At 35.6% G+C, this 18831-nt stretch overlaps 1 protein-coding gene and 1 pseudogene across 1 annotated transcript in view; one reads left to right on the top strand and one right to left on the bottom strand.

Moving 5' to 3' along the window:
* The window catches only part of LOC101279843 (catenin alpha-3), a 758807-nt gene that overhangs the window by 166996 nt on the left and 572980 nt on the right, over positions 1–18831 (top strand). The window contains exon 4 of the mRNA XM_033407650.2: positions 5137–5229. Coding sequence (XP_033263541.2) covers positions 5137–5229 — 93 coding nt within the window. The remainder of the gene's footprint in view (positions 1–5136; positions 5230–18831) is intronic.
* LOC105748578 (transmembrane protein 33-like) overlaps positions 9472–18831 on the bottom strand; it is a 71242-nt pseudogene continuing 61882 nt past the window's right edge.

The following is an 18831-nucleotide window of genomic DNA, read 5'->3' as shown; positions in this document are numbered from 1 at the left end:
GTACTTTTAAAATTCAATCTCTTGATCAGCTCAGAACAGAGTAATGATAAACAGCAGAGTTAAGCGTATAGCATGGTAGACTGATTTAAAGGTCATTGAAAATACTCCCACTCTCCAAATATCTTTTTTATAGCCTTCCTTGATACTGCCATTAGTGAGTCATTGGTGGTGAGGGGGTCAAGTATGGCCAACTCCCTGACCTTGCTGGAACCGGCCTAGCTGGCAGGGTTTTATGAAGCCAGGTTCTGGAGCAGGGAATTTCTTACTTCAGAACATGGGTCAGGGAGTGAGAGGTACCATGTTCTATGCCAGGTGAAGGGGGAAAAGTCCAGCAAATAGAAAAGATGGCAGGGACATTCAAAATTGGTATACAGAAACTGAACTAGGAACCAGGAAGAGGAGAACAAACACCAACAAGATGGTAATAAATGTGAATTAGGTCAAGAATTGTCTGGTCAGGCGTTTTTGTCTACAACTTTTTTTTTAATAGACCTGAAAGGGCAGTAAATTCAAGTTTAAAGCATTTAGAATGAGATATACATCTTAGAGGGCACAAGGACTGGTGAGAAGGAAAGAGGCTCACAAGTGAGGTGCTGATGTTAAAAAATCACTCCCCTCTGAGTAACATGAAAACATGTCCCTGTCTGAAATATTTTTAAAATTTGACTTTTGCAATTATTAGAGTATCAGCAATTATTTTAGTGATATAGCTTAATCTTTTGTAAAAATGAAAGAACGTTGTGTCCTGGCCTTGTCTTTTTTTTTTTTTTTTTTTGCGGTAAGTGGGCCTCTCACTGTTGTGGCCTCTCCGGCTGCAGAGCACAGGCTCCGGACGCGCAGGCTCAGTGGCCATGGCTCACGGGCCCAGCCGCTCCGCGGCATGTGGGATCCTCCCGGACCCGGGCACGAACCCGTGTCCCCTGCATCGGCAGGTGGACTCTCAACCACTGCGCCACCAGGGAAGCCCTGGCCTTGTCTTTTTAATAAACTTGTGAATTTACCTGAGTGTGCTTGGTCTCATTTATTTAGGTTAATTTAGGCTCTGATTTTCTTGGTCTTGGCTAAGGATATAGCACAATATCAATAAAAGGTCTGGTCAGTCATTTCAATGCAGGAAACTTTTCATTGCTTTAATTCAGGATGGCATAAATAGCACACACATAGCCTTGATTAATAGTCTCCCTGTCCTCGGATAGTTTGAGTATGTCTCTTTTCTCTGACTTTGTTTTCCTATTTATACAATAGAGGATTAGAGAATGAGGTCAGAGGTCACAAATTGGTGAACTATGAACTAAAGTAAGTCAACAGACTGTTAGCTTGGTTAAGGAATTGAGTTTTCCCTTGTATTTCAACATGTTTTAATGAGGCCTTATGCCTTTAGGCAGGGCATACACACTCACGTTTGCCTGGGGCACCACCATGCACCCTAACCACTGTTATATCTAGACGCTATGTTTGCATCCCCTGCATGAGTGCTGTAAACATTTGAATTCGTGGCTCTTTGATTAGACATTTTGTCAAATTTCTTTAGACTCCTAAAGTTTTAATTCTATAAAACCTCTTGAGAAAGTGAATGTTCTTTCCTACCCCCCATTAATAGAAGGGAGATGAGCTGGAAGGAAATTGATACATGGTCAGGGCTACCTGGTATCAGGCTGTCTTCACAAACTATCTCATTTAATCCTCAAAGTACTCCAGTGAGATTGATACTATCATACCCATTTTATAGGTGACAGAATGATCTCAGAGATGTTTTGCCCATGGTCAGAAATTTTATTAATTGTGGGAATTGAGTTAAAACCCAGATCTATTTGTATCCAAAACCTCTCTGTGAACAGTTTTCCTTAGTGGGCAGAAATTTTTCACAAGGATCTCTTGAATAATGAAACTTTACACAGACTTTTGAAACACTGTCAAAGTTAGATGTATAAAAGCTGTCAGATGTCCAAATATCTCAAACTGTTTTATAAAATATTTTGTTTGCATGCTGTTTTCTTTGACCAATAGGGAGTTGCCTTCATGCTACGCTGGGGAACATACCTGACTGCCTAAAGAGCCACGCAGAACTTAGGAGTATTGTTAGAAAAATTTGGCTTTCATTTACACATTCATGTGACTTAGAAAATATGTCACAAATCACTCAAATTAGAAATGGAAAGCGATTTTTATCACATAACTTTCTCTATTTGGTCGCAGAATACTAGCTATCCTATAAATTCAATTTGTTTGTATAAAATATCACTAAAACTCCACATGCCTTAATCTGGAAATAGTACTTGATTATCTAGAAAGTTTACCTGACATAGAACAGTTCTGGTAAGAAGTTTGGGTATGTCTGAATAAAGGAAGACAAAAAGAGTGTTAATATAATGATTAATTGAGTAGAAAACTTTGAGGTTTCTGTATTTTCAATTGAGAGTTTTGTAAGACTTAAGTCTTCTGATATAAACAGAAGCTTTGTGTTTAGGATGATTTTTATGTTAACATTAGTCACTGAATTGGCTACGATAAACATGGAGACCAGAAAATGTCCAGAAGAAGAATGTGTTTTTAAAAGGGAAAAAAGGTAAAGATGAAACATTAAAAATAAAGTAAAAGAGTGTCCCCACCCTTCCTCCTGGTAGCCTCTAAGTCTGTGAGTCTGTTTTGTAAATAAGTTCATTTGTATCATTTTTTTTAGATTCCGCATATAAGCAATATCGTATGATATTTGTCTTTCTCTGTCTGACTTCACTTAGTATGATAATCTTCAGGTCCATCCATATTGCTGCAAATGACATTATTTCATTTTTAATGGCTGAGTAATATTCCATTGTGTATATGTACCACATCTTCTTTATCCATTCCTCTGTTGATGGACATTTAAGTTGCTTCCATGTCTTGAATGTTATAAATAGCTCTGCAGTGAACATTGGGTGCATGTATGCTTTCGGATTATGGTTTTCTCTGGATATATGCCCAGGAGTGGGATTGCTAGATCATATAGTAGCTCTATTTTTAGTTTCTTAAGGAACCTCCATACTGTTCTCCATAGTGGCTGTACCAATTTACATTCCCACCAACAGTGAAGGAGAGTTCCCTTTTCTTAACACCCTCTCCAGCATTTATTGTTTGTAGATTTTTTGATGATGGCCATTCTGACTGGTGTGAGGTGATATCTCATTGTAGTTTTGGTTTGCATTTCTGTAATAATTAGTGATGTGGAGCATCTTTTCATGTGCCTCTTGGCCATCTGTATGTCTGTTTCTTTGGAGAAATGTCTATTTAGGTCTTCTGCCCATTTTTTTGATTGGGTTGTTGGGGATAGATTGGGAGTTTGGGATTGACATGTACACACTACTATATTTAAAATATGTAACCAACAAGGACCTACTGTATAGCAAGGGAGCTCTGCTCAATGTCCTGTAATAACCTAAATGGGAAAAGAATTTGGAAAAGAATAGATACATATATAACTGAATCCTTTTGCTGTACAGCTAACACAACATTGTTAATCAGCTATGCTCCAATATAAAATAACTTTTTTTAAAAAAAGAGTGCCTATATAGAGTACCTTTCTGTGATTTTAAACTTTGGATTAACCAACATTCATCTGATTTAACCAAAAGATTGAGGCAATAATTTAAAATTTTTACTTAAAACAAAGAGTGCTCAAATTTACAGATAGCTGTTTTCTGCAAGTGCAGTGCATATTACTATGAGACATACTAAATCAGTTAGACTGCTACATTTTACTTTCTGTGAGTGGGGCTTTGGGAGTGGGGGAGAGGGGCAAAGAAACTGCTGCCCTTTTCAGACAATTCACAAATGTGCTAATTATGTGTCAGATATGAAAGTTGAGGCATTGTGACCTTCAAGCCAACAAAAGACCTTTTCAAGTAAGCCATTTCCATGTATATTAATAAAGTGAACAATGCCGTTCCCCAGTTAAATAATGTATGGCTGCTGTTTCATTATATGTAAATGCAAACCATGGAGTTGTTTCACTGTTGACATATTTAAAGTAATGCTATAAAAAAAGAAAAGGCTGCAAATCCATGTAAGTAACAGTTTGTGGTACTCTACAAATAGTCATCCAAGGATATGTTTGTTGTTCGCTTCCACTGCATGCAGTTTAAGTGCGGTTTCTCTGCAACTGAATGCATTTTGGATTTGATCAGTAAAACTTGCCATGTGCTAAAGTATATAATAACTAACAGAGATATTCGGAAAGTGATTGTCAGAAAAGCAAGCTGTTTGCAGTGATGAAGACAACAACGTATTTTGTAGATTAGAGAAAACATTGCCTCTCTACATGAATACTCACCTGTTAGCAAGGGAAATGTTGAATAAGAGCGAGGTTCAGAGGAAAAGAAAGGAATTCCATGATCTTTCTCATCACTCATTCATGGTATAAAGAAATTATTTGTAAACATTGGACTTAGGTAATGGATGTGAATGCAGTTATTTAAAAGGGCACCCATTTCCCTGGAAAAGAGTGTTAGTTTAAAAAGCAATAATGTATAAAAGAATATGGGTATTACTAAGGGCTTGAATCAAATTGACTGCTCGAATGTCAAATAGTGCCTACGAAGTTGTGGTAGAAAATCAAGAACAGGAAGAAGAATTCAATTATCTTGTATTTGTCCAGCTTTGCAGCATATTTGATGCTGAATAAAACATGAATAAAGATACAGTCATGCTTAATGCAACTTAAGTATGCATAATAGACCTCTGGGAAATAATAAACCAATTACAAACTTAAAATAAACCACAATCACATGAGATTCCAAGAATCTATCAGCATTCAATCCATAAGTAAACTTTTTTTTCAGTCCCATAGGAAACCATAATAGTTAGCATCTTATTATGGGTTAGGTGTTGATACCAAGAGACTGTACAGGGTTTACTAATTCACTCACCAGTCTTCCTTTTGGCTTTAAATGATTTTCCATGGCCCTTTGTTGTTATTTAATATCAATAGATTATCTGAATGCTTCCATAAAGCAGATACCAGTGACATTTATGAAAATGCTGTTGTTTGTCATTGAGATTTTCAATGAACATATACATACTCTTACTTGTCTAGGATGACAAATGTTTCTTCATTTCCTTCATAATCTGAGATAATGTCCATTGTTTTATATTGTATTTAAGGTGGCAAATCTTGCTTGTTCCATGTCAACAAATGAAGATGGAATTAAGATTGTCAAAGTTGCAGCCAATCACCTGGAAACCTTGTGTCCACAGGTATGATAACTAAGTTACTGACTCTTTCAATAAACTAGCTATAAAAAATTATATGTAATGCTTCAGACTTTCATACATATGGAAATATTTTAAAATATATGTTTTAAACACAGACAGTGACTCATCCTAAGGTCATACTTAGTTGTTTGCTAAGCACCTCATTCTTTATTTAACACCTGGTTCTTGTAACGTATCCTGAGGGACCATATTAGAATTTTGTGAAAGGTATAGTTTGAAATCAAAGCAGTGTTTTGTCTAACAGATCTGATTTATTTGTAGTCTTATTTATTTTGAAACCTCAAATTATAAAACATTAATTTTTTTCCCCTCTTTTATCAAAATAAGGCATGAGTTTGAAAAAAGCCAAGAAATATTTTCTTGTCTGCAATTCAGGAATTTTTTAAAATCTGAAGAGCAACACGTTCATTAGGGAATTATTTTTAGATGACGGACTGTCTTGAAACCATGAATCAGGATACACATGAGGTCAATCTTAAACACCTTCCTTGTCTTAGAATAAGCAATAAATAGTATGGATAATTACTTCATAATAAAAACCACACATGTTGTAAGGATGTGAAATATAATAATGATTAGAAACTTCCAGTCTCTGGACATCTTCTTAGATTCTGATTTTACTAAAAGTAGAGTGTGTGTTAAATTCTTGATTTGCCTTGCTGGTGACTTCATCTCTAAGAATATTGAGGAAACAGTAAGGGAGAGTGCTTCCTTAGACTTAATGTTGATTAACAAGTGAACGCGGGCTGAAGAAATGCAGTCTGAGGACCTGCACCTGAGATCTCGTAACTGATGTCAGTTTTCTGTGAGGTTCCACAGGGAACAGAACTCTGCAGTGAGGTCTCTGAAGTGGCAGAATCACTTACACTCCCCTCAAGAGTCTGAATTCTTATTTCTCCACATGGTGGATAACACTTGATGCTGTCATTTTTGAAATGTCTTTTGAATCCAAATAGTATTCAATGTATCTCATTGGTTTCAATTTATAATTTTCTGATTACTCAAGAAAACATTTTTTTAAAACAGTTGTTAACCATTTGGCTTTCTAATTCTGAGTTGCCTTAACCCTTTGCCAAGTTTTAGTTTTGTTTTTTTTTTAATTGCATTGCTTAGGTTTATTAAAAATGTCTTCTGTTGACTATGGCTTTTCTTTTAACTTTGAAAACAATATTTTAATCATAAAAGATTTTAAGAACTTTAATGTGAACATATGATCTATCTTTTAATTTCTTAAATAGATATTTGAGCACCTACCCAGTGCCATGGTTTGTTGGTTTGTGCTTTGTCAAGAAATTCTTGCAACAAAAATGTTATATAGTTCCCACATTTTCTTTTTAAAATATTGAATTATTGTTATTTAACCTTTAGATCTTTTTTTCATCTGAAATTTATTTTTATGTCTAAATGAAGTGGGATTTTTTTTTTTTACAGTGGTAACCATTGGGAAACCGTCATGTATTAAATAGTTGATCCTTTCCCAATTAATGTGAAATGTTACCATTTTTCACACATACACACACACTTTTTAAATGTTTCCATTGTTTTATATGTATTTGTATACATATGTGCATAAACTATAACATAGGTAACGCATGCATATATATACGTTTTAATACATTATACATGTATAATACATACATATCAAATCTGAATAGTTTCTTTACTCCTATTCTGTATGAAATATAAATTGATAGATAAATTGAAATATGTTCCAAAGTATACAATTTTCTGGGATCTCTATTCTATTCCAGTGACTCATTTCTTTATCCCTGCCACAGTATTATGGAACCTTTTTCCAGTTTTATTGAGATATAATTGACATACAGCACTGTATAATTTTAAGGTATACAGCATAATGATTTGACTTAGATACATCATAAAGTGATTACAACAGTAAGTTTAGTGAACATCCATCATCTCATATAGATACAAAATAAGAAAGAAAAAAAAATTTGGGGGGGATTTACCCTCTTAACAACTTTCATACATAACATACAGCCGTGTTCATTATATTAACCATGTTATACATTACATCCCTAGTACATACTTTCTTATAACTAGAAGCTTGTAACTTTACCACTTTTATCCAACTCCCACTCTTTCTACTTTCTACCTCTGAAAAGCACAAATATTGTCTCTTTTTCTATGAGGTTGTTTGTTTTTGAAGTATAATTGATGTACAACACTACGTGAGTTCCTTGTGCACAACATAGTGATTCAATATTTCCATATATTTCAAAATGACCATGATAAGTCTAATTACCATCTATCATCATATAAACATATGATGTCATGACTGACAAATTCCCCACACTGTATATTTCATACCTATGACATTTATTTTATACATGGAAGTTTGTACCTCTTAATCTCCCTCACCTAGTTCTCTCATCACCCCATCCCCTCCCCTCTGTTCTTGGTATCTATAACTTTGTTTCTGTTTTGTTACATTTGTCCATTTGTGGTTTTTTTTTAGATTTCATATGTAAGTGAAATCATATGGCATTTGTCTTTCTCTGTTTGATTTATTTCACTTAGCATATTCCCTCTAGGTCTCTCCATGTTGTCACAAATAGCAAGATTTAATTCTTTTTTATGGCAGAGTAATGTTCCATCGTGTGTTTATGTGTGTGTGTGTTTAGCACATCTTCTTTACCCATTCATTTATCGATGAGCACATAGGTTGCTTTAATATCTTTGCTATTGTACATAATACTGCAATGCATATATCTTTTCAAACTAGTGTTTTTGTTTTCTTTGAATAAAAAGCAAGGAGTGGAATTTCTGGGTCATATGGTAGTTCTATTTTTAATTTTTTTGAGTAATCTCCATACTGTTTTCCATAGTGACTGCACCAATTTACATTCCTGTAAACAATGCCTAAGGGTTCCCTTTTCGCTACATCCTTGCCAACATTTGGTATTTGTTATCTTTTGTATAATAGGCGTTCTGGTGAAGTTGACAGCTCGTGGTTTTAATTTACATTTCCCTGATAATTAGTGATATTGAGCATCTTTTCATGTGCCTGTTGGCCATCTGTATATCTTCTTTGGAAAAATGTCTATTCAGGTTCTTTGCCCATTTTTAATTGGGTTGTTTCTTTTTTTGATGTTGAGTTGAATGAGCTCTTTGTATATTTTGGATCTTAACCCCTTAATGAATATTTTGTTTGCAAATATCTCCCATTCAGTATGAGGCCTTTTAATTTTGTTGACAGTTTCCTTCACTGTGCAAAAGCTTTTAAGTTTGATGTAGTCCCATTTGTTTATTTTTGCTTTTGTTTCCCTTTCCTAAGGAGATTTATCCCCCCAAAATATTGCTGAAACCGATGTCAAAGAGCATCCTACCTGAGTTTCTTTTTATTGTTTACTTAACATTGTAGTTACTTTATTGCTCTAGAAAACTTAGTTTTTAAAACCATCAGGTTACATACATAGTGATAAGACGACTGCCCCCCACACAATCAACTGTATATTACGAGGCTTCTCTAACTTAGTAGATAAATATTACAAAATTACAAAACTAGCTGGTTACAGTTGAGCTATCAAGTAGGTATCACATTTCTATAGATCAAAAAGTTGAATAAATGTCACTGATAAGTCACTGATGTCACTGATGTCACCGATAAGTCACCAAGTATGTTTGAGAAATCCAAGTTACATGCACATAGAAGGAAACTGGTTACAAAAACCATGACACGACTCTGTGTTAACATTTTGCAATGTTTTAAACATTTGCAATCATGCAACAATGAATAAAGATCAGAATGAATTTTAAAAAGGAGTTAATGGAAGCTGAATGAATGTATTTAACATATTACACAACTCAAATCACAGTTGCATAATACATCCAATCCCCCCAACCGTATCTGTGCATTACGCCATTGAAACGCACACTGTTTCCCCCACAACTCCTCTGGCTCCATTCCCAACCAATAACCTTTCCTATAAACCTTTCTATTTAATCTTTTAAGTCAGATATGATGGGTAAGTATGTACAATCTTCATTATTATTTCAGAACAGATACAAAGTTTAGTCATGTGCTCAATCTTCAGTTACATTACTTTCAAAAGGCATCTGAACTGCTGTAACCATCTATGACAATTCAAGCCTAAGAAACCGAGAAAAGTGGCAGTCAAGAATCTGATCTAAATAACTGTGTAAACTATGATAATACTAAAACCTGTATGTCCGCATTTCTAAAAGAATGATTTCCTGTTTGAGAAGTGTTACTCAATGGATCTCTGAAAGGAAAACTGACTGACTACTGTACTGCTCTCTGATGTAAAACGCTTAGGTGACCACAAATATTTACCCAGTTGGTTAACAAGCTTTCATTTGGGCCTTTTAAAAAAATATTCAAAGCCACAAAAGTAATTATGAAAATAAAATTTTGGAAGGTCATAGTATAAGATACATACAGAATTCCTATTATAATGGTACATCCAAAATAAATCTGTCCTAACACAGCAGCACAAAATCAATTTAGAAATAATTTGAAATTACAGTGGGAAGTGTTTTTGTTAAAATCGTCGACCAAAATTACTGAATAGCAAAAGAATACTGTCTCAAAATATACTGAATTTACATGTTAATATTACCACAGTGAACTCATGCCAGATATAAATTCAGGTTACCAATTAGATGAAGACAAACTTTAGAGCTATTTTTACCAGAGAAATAAATGTACTTCATGGTAAAGGCACAGCAGCATCTAAAGAATTTTTGATACATTTATCACAAGATTCAAACTTCCCTAACTATTAACAACACATTACAATAAAGTTTCTCAGCAAGTGTTTAAAAGGCTTGATTTAACATGCCAGGAAAATGAATGTTTTTCTTTTGAGATGCATTTATGTAAATTATGTAAATTGCATTGAGGTCACTTTTACATCTGGAATTAACCATCCCTAACAGAAGTACCAGCAGCTAACAATGCTCATTTATATTATATATAACTTAGCTGAGTGTTAAACTATGCAACTGTTGGTGCCAGTCTGCTTATAAAGGCAATGCTCTGGAGACAAAGTCTTCTCACAAACAGTGAGCAAGCAGGTTTCATTATCAGATGTTCAACAACAATCCTCGGTTCATTAAACGAAGTCCAACAATATGGATTTCTTCGAGAGGAGTATCAAAGAGTGAGGAATATAGCATATAAAAGGGTGGAGCAAACTTAATTGACCACTAAAAAGCATAAAAACTGTTGTAGGCATCAAGAATATTTCATTACAAGCAATGAATTTCAGAATATTCTGTTGATTAGCGCTTGATTTATCCAAGAGAGCTCTCAGCAGAGGTAAACTATTCGAACGCTTTGCATCAAGGACCTTTTTCATGTATGTGGCAGCATGAAGCAAATAAAATAACAGCACTGGGAAAATGCTCATTGTAACAGGGTAGGGAATTGACAAAAATGAGTGAATAGAACAGGTAGTGGCAGCTGTCCTCTGACGAAGCGTGGGCCAGGAATGCTCTGCTTAACTGGAAGTGTGGTAATCTTTGGTGCAGCCTCAGAGCACTAGTCAGAGCATTTGCCAGCAAAGCACATTGGTAAAAGCTTGCTGCTTCGTGCAACCCAAGAAGAGGCAGAACAAAGCAGAGCCGTAAACTGTGAACAAGCGAGAAAGCCACATTGCCATGTCGTTTATTGGCCATCATTAATTACACTTTGCGTGCCCCTTGGGGGCTGTTCAGGCCATATCCGCCATGGGGGGCTCACACACGCATCTGGGACGCTGTCCAGCACGGCCAAGAGCAAATCTGGGTTTCTAGAAAGACCGAAGTGAAGGCAGAGCTTCGGAACAAGGCCCAGCAGGGCCAACCTAACACCGGCTCCAGGTTATTGCTGAACCCGGAAGTGCTCACTTCACTCCTGTGGGGAAGAGGTGGTGATGCAGAGGGGAAACCCTCAGTGGTGCCCTGAGGCATGACAGGGAAGTGTCCCTGCCTATGTTTTTTCCTAGAAGTTTTATGGTTTCAGGTCTTACATTTAAGTCTTAATCCCTTTTGAATTTATTTTTGTACATGGTATGAGAAAATAGTCCAGTTTCATTCTTTTGCATGTAGCTGTCCAGTTTTCCCAAAACCATTTATTGTAGAAGCTGTCTTTTTCCCATTTTATATTCTTGCCTCCTTTGCCGTAGATTAATTTCCGTATAAGTGTGTGTTCCTTTTTCTGGTCTCCTTTTTATGTTCCACAGATCTATGTGTCTGTTTTTATGCAGGTAGCATACTGTTTTGATTACTGTGCTTTGTAGTATAGTTTGAAATCAGGGAGCATGATACCTCTGGCTTTGTTCTTTCTCAAGATTATGTTGGCTATTTAGGATCTTTTGTGTTTCCATACAACTTTTAGAATTATTTGTTCTAGTTCTGTGAAAAATGCCATTGGTATTTTGATAGGGATTACATTAAATCTGTAGATTGCCTTGTGTACTATGGTCATTTTATCAATAATAATTCTTCCAATCCATCAACTTGATATATAAAGATATTAGAAAGCCATCTGTTTGTGTCTTCTTCAATTTCTTTTATCAGTGTTTTATAGTTTTCCTAGTACAGGTCTTTTACCTCCTCAGTTAGATTTATTTCTAGGTATTTTATTCTTTTTGATGCAATTGTAAATTGGATTATTTTCTTAATTTCTCTTTCTGATAGTTTGTTAGTGTATAGAAACACAACTGATTTCTGTATATTAATTTTGTATACTGTAATTTTATTGAATTCATTGATGAGTTATAATAGTTTCTTGGTAACAGGTTTAGGATTTTCCATATATTGGATCTTGTTGTCTGCAAACAGTGACAGTTTTACTTTTTGCCTTACAATTTAGCTTCCTTTCATTTCTTTTTCCTGTCTGAATACTGTGCCTATTACTTCCAGTACTATGTTAAATAAAAGTGGCAAGAGTGGGCATCTTTGTCTTATTCCTGATCTTAGAGGAAATGCTTTTGGCCTTTCATACATTGCATATGATGTTGTCTGTGGGCTTGTCATATATGGCCTTTATTATTTTGAGATATGTTACCTCTATACCCACTTCGTTGAACTTTTTTTTTTAATTATTATAAATGGATGTTGAATTGTCTCAAAAGCTTATATGATTTTTATTCAGTTTGTTAATGTGGTATACCACATTGATTGAGAATATTGAACCATCTTTCATCCCTGGGATAAATCCTACTTGTTTGTGGTGTATGATCCTTTCAATGTACTGTTGAATTTGGTTTGCTAATACTTTGTTGAGGATTTTTGCCTCTATGTTCATCAGTGGCATTGGCCTGTAATTTTTGTGTGCGTGTGTTGTGTCTTTGGTTTTGGTATGAGGGTGTCACAGTCTTAATTATGACTTTGTATTACATCTTGATATCTTCTAGGCAAATTCAGTTACTTCATTTTTTGCTTTAAAGTACTACTGTTCTACTCTTTGCTCTTTTATAACTTTCAGGATCTACTTGCAAAGTTCTATAAAAATACATATTAGAATTTTTATTGAAATTGTTAAAATGTTTTAGGTTTTATATTATTTTATGGAATAATGACTCCTTCAAAATATTAAATATTTCCACTACTAAACATGTTTTTATGTATCTCCATAATCAGATCTCTTTTTAAATGTTGCCACATGCTGATGGCATCCAAATTTTTCTCTCCGGGCCAGCCCTCTTTCCTAAAGACTAGACTCACATACTTAGTTTGCCCTTGACATTTCCACATTGATACCTAGAAGACATCTAAAGCTTAAAATAGCCCAAATGGAACAAATGTTTGCTCTATCTCCACCTCATTCTGCTTCCTCTTCAGACTTTCTGATTTTAGTTAATGGCATGGCCTTTCACCTAGTAGTTGCTCTGGGGAAAAACCTAAAGATTTTACTTTTTTTATTCAGTAAATATTTATTGAATATATACTATGTGGTAGGCATTATTTATGCAACTGGGGAGTAAACAGTAAAGAAAACAAAAATTAGACAAAAATTCTTGCCCTTGTGAAGTTTATATTCTAATGATATCTAATGGCTGGTTTTCCTATTTAATCCATTAACAAGCCCTATCAACTTCACCAAAACTTAGTTATCTTGAATCTACATACTTTTCTCCATCTCGTTTGTCAACATCATAGCCTATGCCACCATCATCTATCTTTGACTACAGAAATATCATCCTATATGGTTTCCATTCTTACACTCATATCTCTCTAATCTACTTTCTGTGTAAAAGCCAAAGTAAAATTTTAAAAAAATGTTTATCATAGCAATTGCTTTCCTTAGCCCCTTACAGTAAAATGCAAACTTCTTTTAATGGCTTATTCACACTTAATATGAAATTCCTACTGCTTAGCTTTCAGCCCTACTTAATATTATTTTCCTTTTCACTCATTAGATCTCTGCACATTGGCCTGTTTCTAGAATACAGTAAGCGCCTTCCAACCTGAGGGACTTCACACTTGGTAATTTTCCAGTGTGCTTTTCTCATATGGCCATATGGACTGCTTCTGTTACGTTTAATTTGTGAGAACTGAGCTCAGATATCATCTTCTCAGACATCAATCTCCCTAAGTTACTTGTTCAGCTATAACCTATTATGTCACCATATTTGTTTCTTTTAAAGTCTCTTTTTTTTACATTCCACATATAAGTAATATCATATGACATATGTCTTTCTGCATCTACTACAATCTGAAATTATATTTTGTTACTTTTTATTATACATTGTACACACTCAAACATAAAGTTCATGAAGGCAATGATTTATAGTTCCTTGTTCACTACTTATGTCTCCCATACCTAGCAGAAATACAGCATATATTGTATGCTCAATAACTATTTGTCCAATATATAAGTGAATGATAGGGTTTCTAGAATGTTAAATCATTCTATATTCATAGAGGGCAGCAAGATTTTTTGTAACATCTTTTATGATACTTTTCCTAACAAGGCATGTCTTTTTTCTTTTTTTTTTGACAATGTAAAAAAAAATTACCTTAGAATTAGTTTGAGTTGTAACTGATGAAAAACAAAATCCTTAAAATGATTGATTAATGTATAGTTGCTAACCAAGGGTGAGACCTCTACTGCTGGGCTACAGTCTGCTCTTGGCCTAGCTCATTTCAGTGTTTTACTAGTGATTTGGATAAAATTATAGAATTACGTTCTTAAATTTTTCAGTTAAAAATAAGAGTATAGGGCTTCCCTGGTGGCGCAGTGGTTGCCGATGCAGGGGACATGGGTTCGTGCCCCGGTCCGGGAGGATCCCACAGGCCGCGGAGCGGCTGGGCCCGTGAGCCATGGCCGCTGAGCCTGTGCGTCCGGAGCCTGTGCTCCGCAACGGGAGAGGCCACAACGGTGAGAGGCCCGTGTACCGCAAAAACAAAAAAAACCAAAAAACCAAAAAACAAACAAACAAAAAAGAGGATAAAGGAACTATATTAGCTGCAAGAGTCCAGTCTCAAAGAATTTGAATATTCAAAATATGGACTAAATATCAGTATCCAGATAAAATATAATAGTTGTAAATATTAAACCATGGATATTGAGCACTATAAAACAAATTTAAAAGTAGAGAATAGAGTAAATATAGCTTAGGAAAAATTTACTCTCCAAAAGTCTTAGAAGTTTTAGTTGATAGTAATCTTGGTGTGAATCACCAGTGTGCTGTAGCTGTCAAAAAAGACTAGTATGATTTAACATTTTTTCATCAAAGAATAAGTTCTAAAACATTCTCAACCTCCTTTGTACTTCAAAATTATTTTTTCAAGCTGAGTATTTTTTATATGGTATGTCTCGAAATTCGTTATTAGTGGGTCTAGAGTGAACCCCAGTTGCCTGTGTATGTATGCATGTACATATGTATGTATGCACATGTGCATGTAAGCTCCATTTTGACAATATCTCTTAAAATAAAATATGTGCATAGGTCCGCTAATTCCACTTCCAGCAATTTATAGTACAGATATATGTGTGCACGTGCACAAAAGTCTATGAGCAAGTTTTCTAAAATCTTTTTTTAATTGAATTAGCATTGACATAGAGTATTATTATATTAGTTTTAGGTATACATCATGTTGATTCGATATGTCTGTACATTATGAATTTATTACCACAAGTCTAGTTACCATCTCTCACCGTACAGAGTTATTACAGTATTATTGACTGTATTCCCTATGCTGTACATCCCGTCCCTGTGACTTATTTATTTTTACAGCTGGACATTTGTACCTCTTAATCCCCTTCACCTGTTTTGCCTGTCCCCCCACCACGTCCCCTCTGGCACCACCAGTTTGTTATGAGCACGGTTCTTATGCAGCTTTATCTGTAATGGCAAAAGCTAGAACCAACCTAAATATCGGGGAGCAGAGAATGTAAAAAGTCGTTGAAAGTAGTAAGTCAGCTCAATATGTGTTTTGGTATGGAAGATACCCAAGATAATTGAAAAAGGTGTATTTCACATGAGTATGTATATTATCCCACTTATGTGAAAAAAAGGAGACGATTGAGTCATATGTTTATGTACTCATAGGAAAATTTTTCAAAAAGGTTCACATGAAAATTTTAATAGTGTTTACTTCCAAGAAGCGAAACAGGAGGAATACTTGCAGATCTCATTCTGTTTCTTTAAGGACTCTTAGTTTAACCAGAAATAGGTATTTTCTTAATTTCAAAACAAAACCTAACCAATTTAAAAAATTCTAGATTAATTCTGAAGTGAGTCAGCTTGAGAAAACACAGGGCAGAAGGAGCTAATGAGACTGCACTTAATTCCCCTTTGTTAAATGCCATTGAATTCACCTAGGTTTCAGTGAACTGGATCATCCTGTTCTTACTGTGTCTAGAGGGCTACAACTGTAATACTTTGCCCAGTTACAGTGTCACACTTTTAAAAGATTGTCACTTGCAGCATATTTAGCAGAGAATAGCTGAAGTAGTGACATGACTTGAAACTATGCCATATAAAAAACTCCTAAAAGCAACAGGGAATTTTTAGCCAGGAAAAGGTAAGACGTGGAGAAACATGATCACTATCATCAAATCTTCAAAGTGAAAGACTTGCTCTGAAGGTCCCTAAGGGGCAGAACTACAACCTATGAGCAAGAGCTAGAAAGATACAAATTTTATCTCAGTATAGAATGAATTTTCTAAAGGAGCTCTCCTGGAGGAAATTGGACTTTGTTGAGAGGGAGGGATTTGGAGTTTCTCAAGGCCACAGACATTTAAAGGTAAGGAGGGTGATCTTTAGACCAAGCTATTGTGTAGAGGGTAAGAAGTTGGCCTGCAAGCCTTTTAATGCCCAAATCCTGAGATCCTCTAATGGATGTGTCTTTTATTTAAAGGAGAGAAATGTGATCTGGATGATAGCATTGCTGGAGTACTATAGCTATTAGAACTTAACCTGGCAGAAGGATAAAACCATCACTGTCTAGAGGGCCTAATCCTTGTTCCATTTTAACAAGTAACTTGGAAGGTTATTTTGAAAGTAAGCATTTTATATTTGCATATGGCACAAATAGGAGAAAGAATTCAAGGGTCTAAAATATGTTGGTAATCTGGACTAATGTTTGAAAACTCATAAGCTAAAATTTAAAATGGTAAATGTAAAGTCAGAGCCTTAGGTTAAATAAAATCTATTGCGCAAGAGGATAGGCAAAACATTGCTTATGAAAAGCGCCTGGAAAGACAGGAGTCGAGAGGGGCATTTGTTATCTAGTTCAGTGAATTCCAAACACTGGTCCATGAAAGCATTCTCATGCTCTATAGTGAAATTAGGTCAATAGAGTTAAAATTTTTTTTAAGTAAAATTTATTCAACTCTTTACTCAAAATTAATGTATTTTCTACTTTGATATTCATCAAAAACAGGTGACATTTGTATAGCTGACACAGCTTTATAAGTCAGTAGCATGACATGGGGACCATCTTACGGCTTTAAAGTGATTATGGGGCTTAGCTTGTAGAATATGGGAAACTTCCCACTGTACTTGGCACAGAAATGTCCACGTCTAGAATACCATGTGGGTTCAGGCCCTGCAATTTAAGGGCTCGGTAGAAGAGGAATGAGTTGTTTAAGCCAGAGTTAGTTATTACCTCATCACTGGAAGTGATTTTTAAACAGAAGTCAAATGGGCTATGCCTTGTCAAAGATGTTGGAAAGAGAATTTCGTGATTGGGTGGTAGAGGTATTAGATGGTCTTAAATAAGATTCTTTAATTGTAAAAAGCATGGGAAAACTTTGGATATTTTCCCTTACGGTGAATACGCTTACACTCAATTGGGCAGACTCTCACAGGTGCTTAGACTTTCCAAAATCAAGTCAAGTTTTCAAATCTCTGTCACATTTGCATCAATATCTCGTTCAGCTTCGTTTCATCTTCTTCTGTTTATCCCTTTCATCAAATGGTATCCAATGACCTGACAGATGCAGAGGCATCTAGTTTATTTTCAGTCATATGCTTGGGGATATATTTTCATAAATTGTTTATTGGAAATCTATAATTACTTTCTATAAGGGTTGTATATTAGGTATGTTGAAAAGTAGGGAGGAAAGTCGAGGCTGCCCAGACATAGAAGTCTGTGAAGTATAAAAAGAACAAAGTACCTGCGGGAGGGTGTGCCCTGAAGATCACCTGAATTTATATTTAAACGTGGAAAAATAAAATTCCCATGAAGGTAGGTATTTTTGGTTCCCTGACATACCCTGAGAATAATGCCTGACCCATAGTAGGTACTCAGTACATTTTTTTTTTTGCGGTACGCGAGCCTCTCACTGTTGTGGCCTCTCCCGTTGCGGAGCACAGGCTCCGGACACGCAGGCTCAGCGGCCATGGCTCACGGGCCCAGCCGCTCCGCGGCATGTGGGATCTTCCCAGACCGGGGCACGAACCCGCGTCCCCTGCATCGGCAGGCGGACTCTCAACCACTGTGCCACCAGGGAAGCCCGAATCAGTACATTTTCATGGAGTGAATGATTATATCTGCATGAACTTATTTTGCATGGCAGACATTGGCAGGGGCATGATGGTCAAAGCCGGCACTCTTCCTCATCCTTCTTTGTTCTCTAAGTATAGAAACTTGCAGTTTCTAACCATTTCTAACCAAAGCGATAAAAGGTCCCAGTATAACACTTCACTTGAAGTACAAGTCATGTAAAGTGACTAGCATTATCTGTCTCTGCATGGACAGGATTGTTTTGTTATAATAACAGCTTGTTCTGATTACGTTATGATGTGTTACTGTATTTAGTTCACGCTTCAGTAAGGGCATTGGGCTATCACTTTCAAATGGAAAAGTATGTCCTGATTTGTATGAGTTTTTTGTTGTTGTTTTTGTGATCAAGGAGCTGTCATATCTATGAATTAAAAGTACTTAATTTTCTAAGTATCATACTCTGGGGAAGCAGATATGTTTTCTTTTCATCTTTTGTAGATGATAATGATGGATGTTTTGTTTGCAGCTAAACAGTGTAGGACTCAAATAATCAATTTAGAATAATCATATTCTTTAACAATCCCAGAGTGTACCTATGAGAGTTGTGACAGGCCTTTTACAATTATACCTAATCTATTTATTTTCTCTTCAGAGAATGGG

This window comes from Orcinus orca, chromosome 14, assembly GCF_937001465.1.
Source record: "Orcinus orca chromosome 14, mOrcOrc1.1, whole genome shotgun sequence".
NCBI classification, from domain to species: Eukaryota; Metazoa; Chordata; class Mammalia; order Artiodactyla; family Delphinidae; genus Orcinus; species Orcinus orca.
Note: the sequence above shows the minus strand (reverse complement) of the source record. Positions and strands in the feature narration are given on the sequence as shown.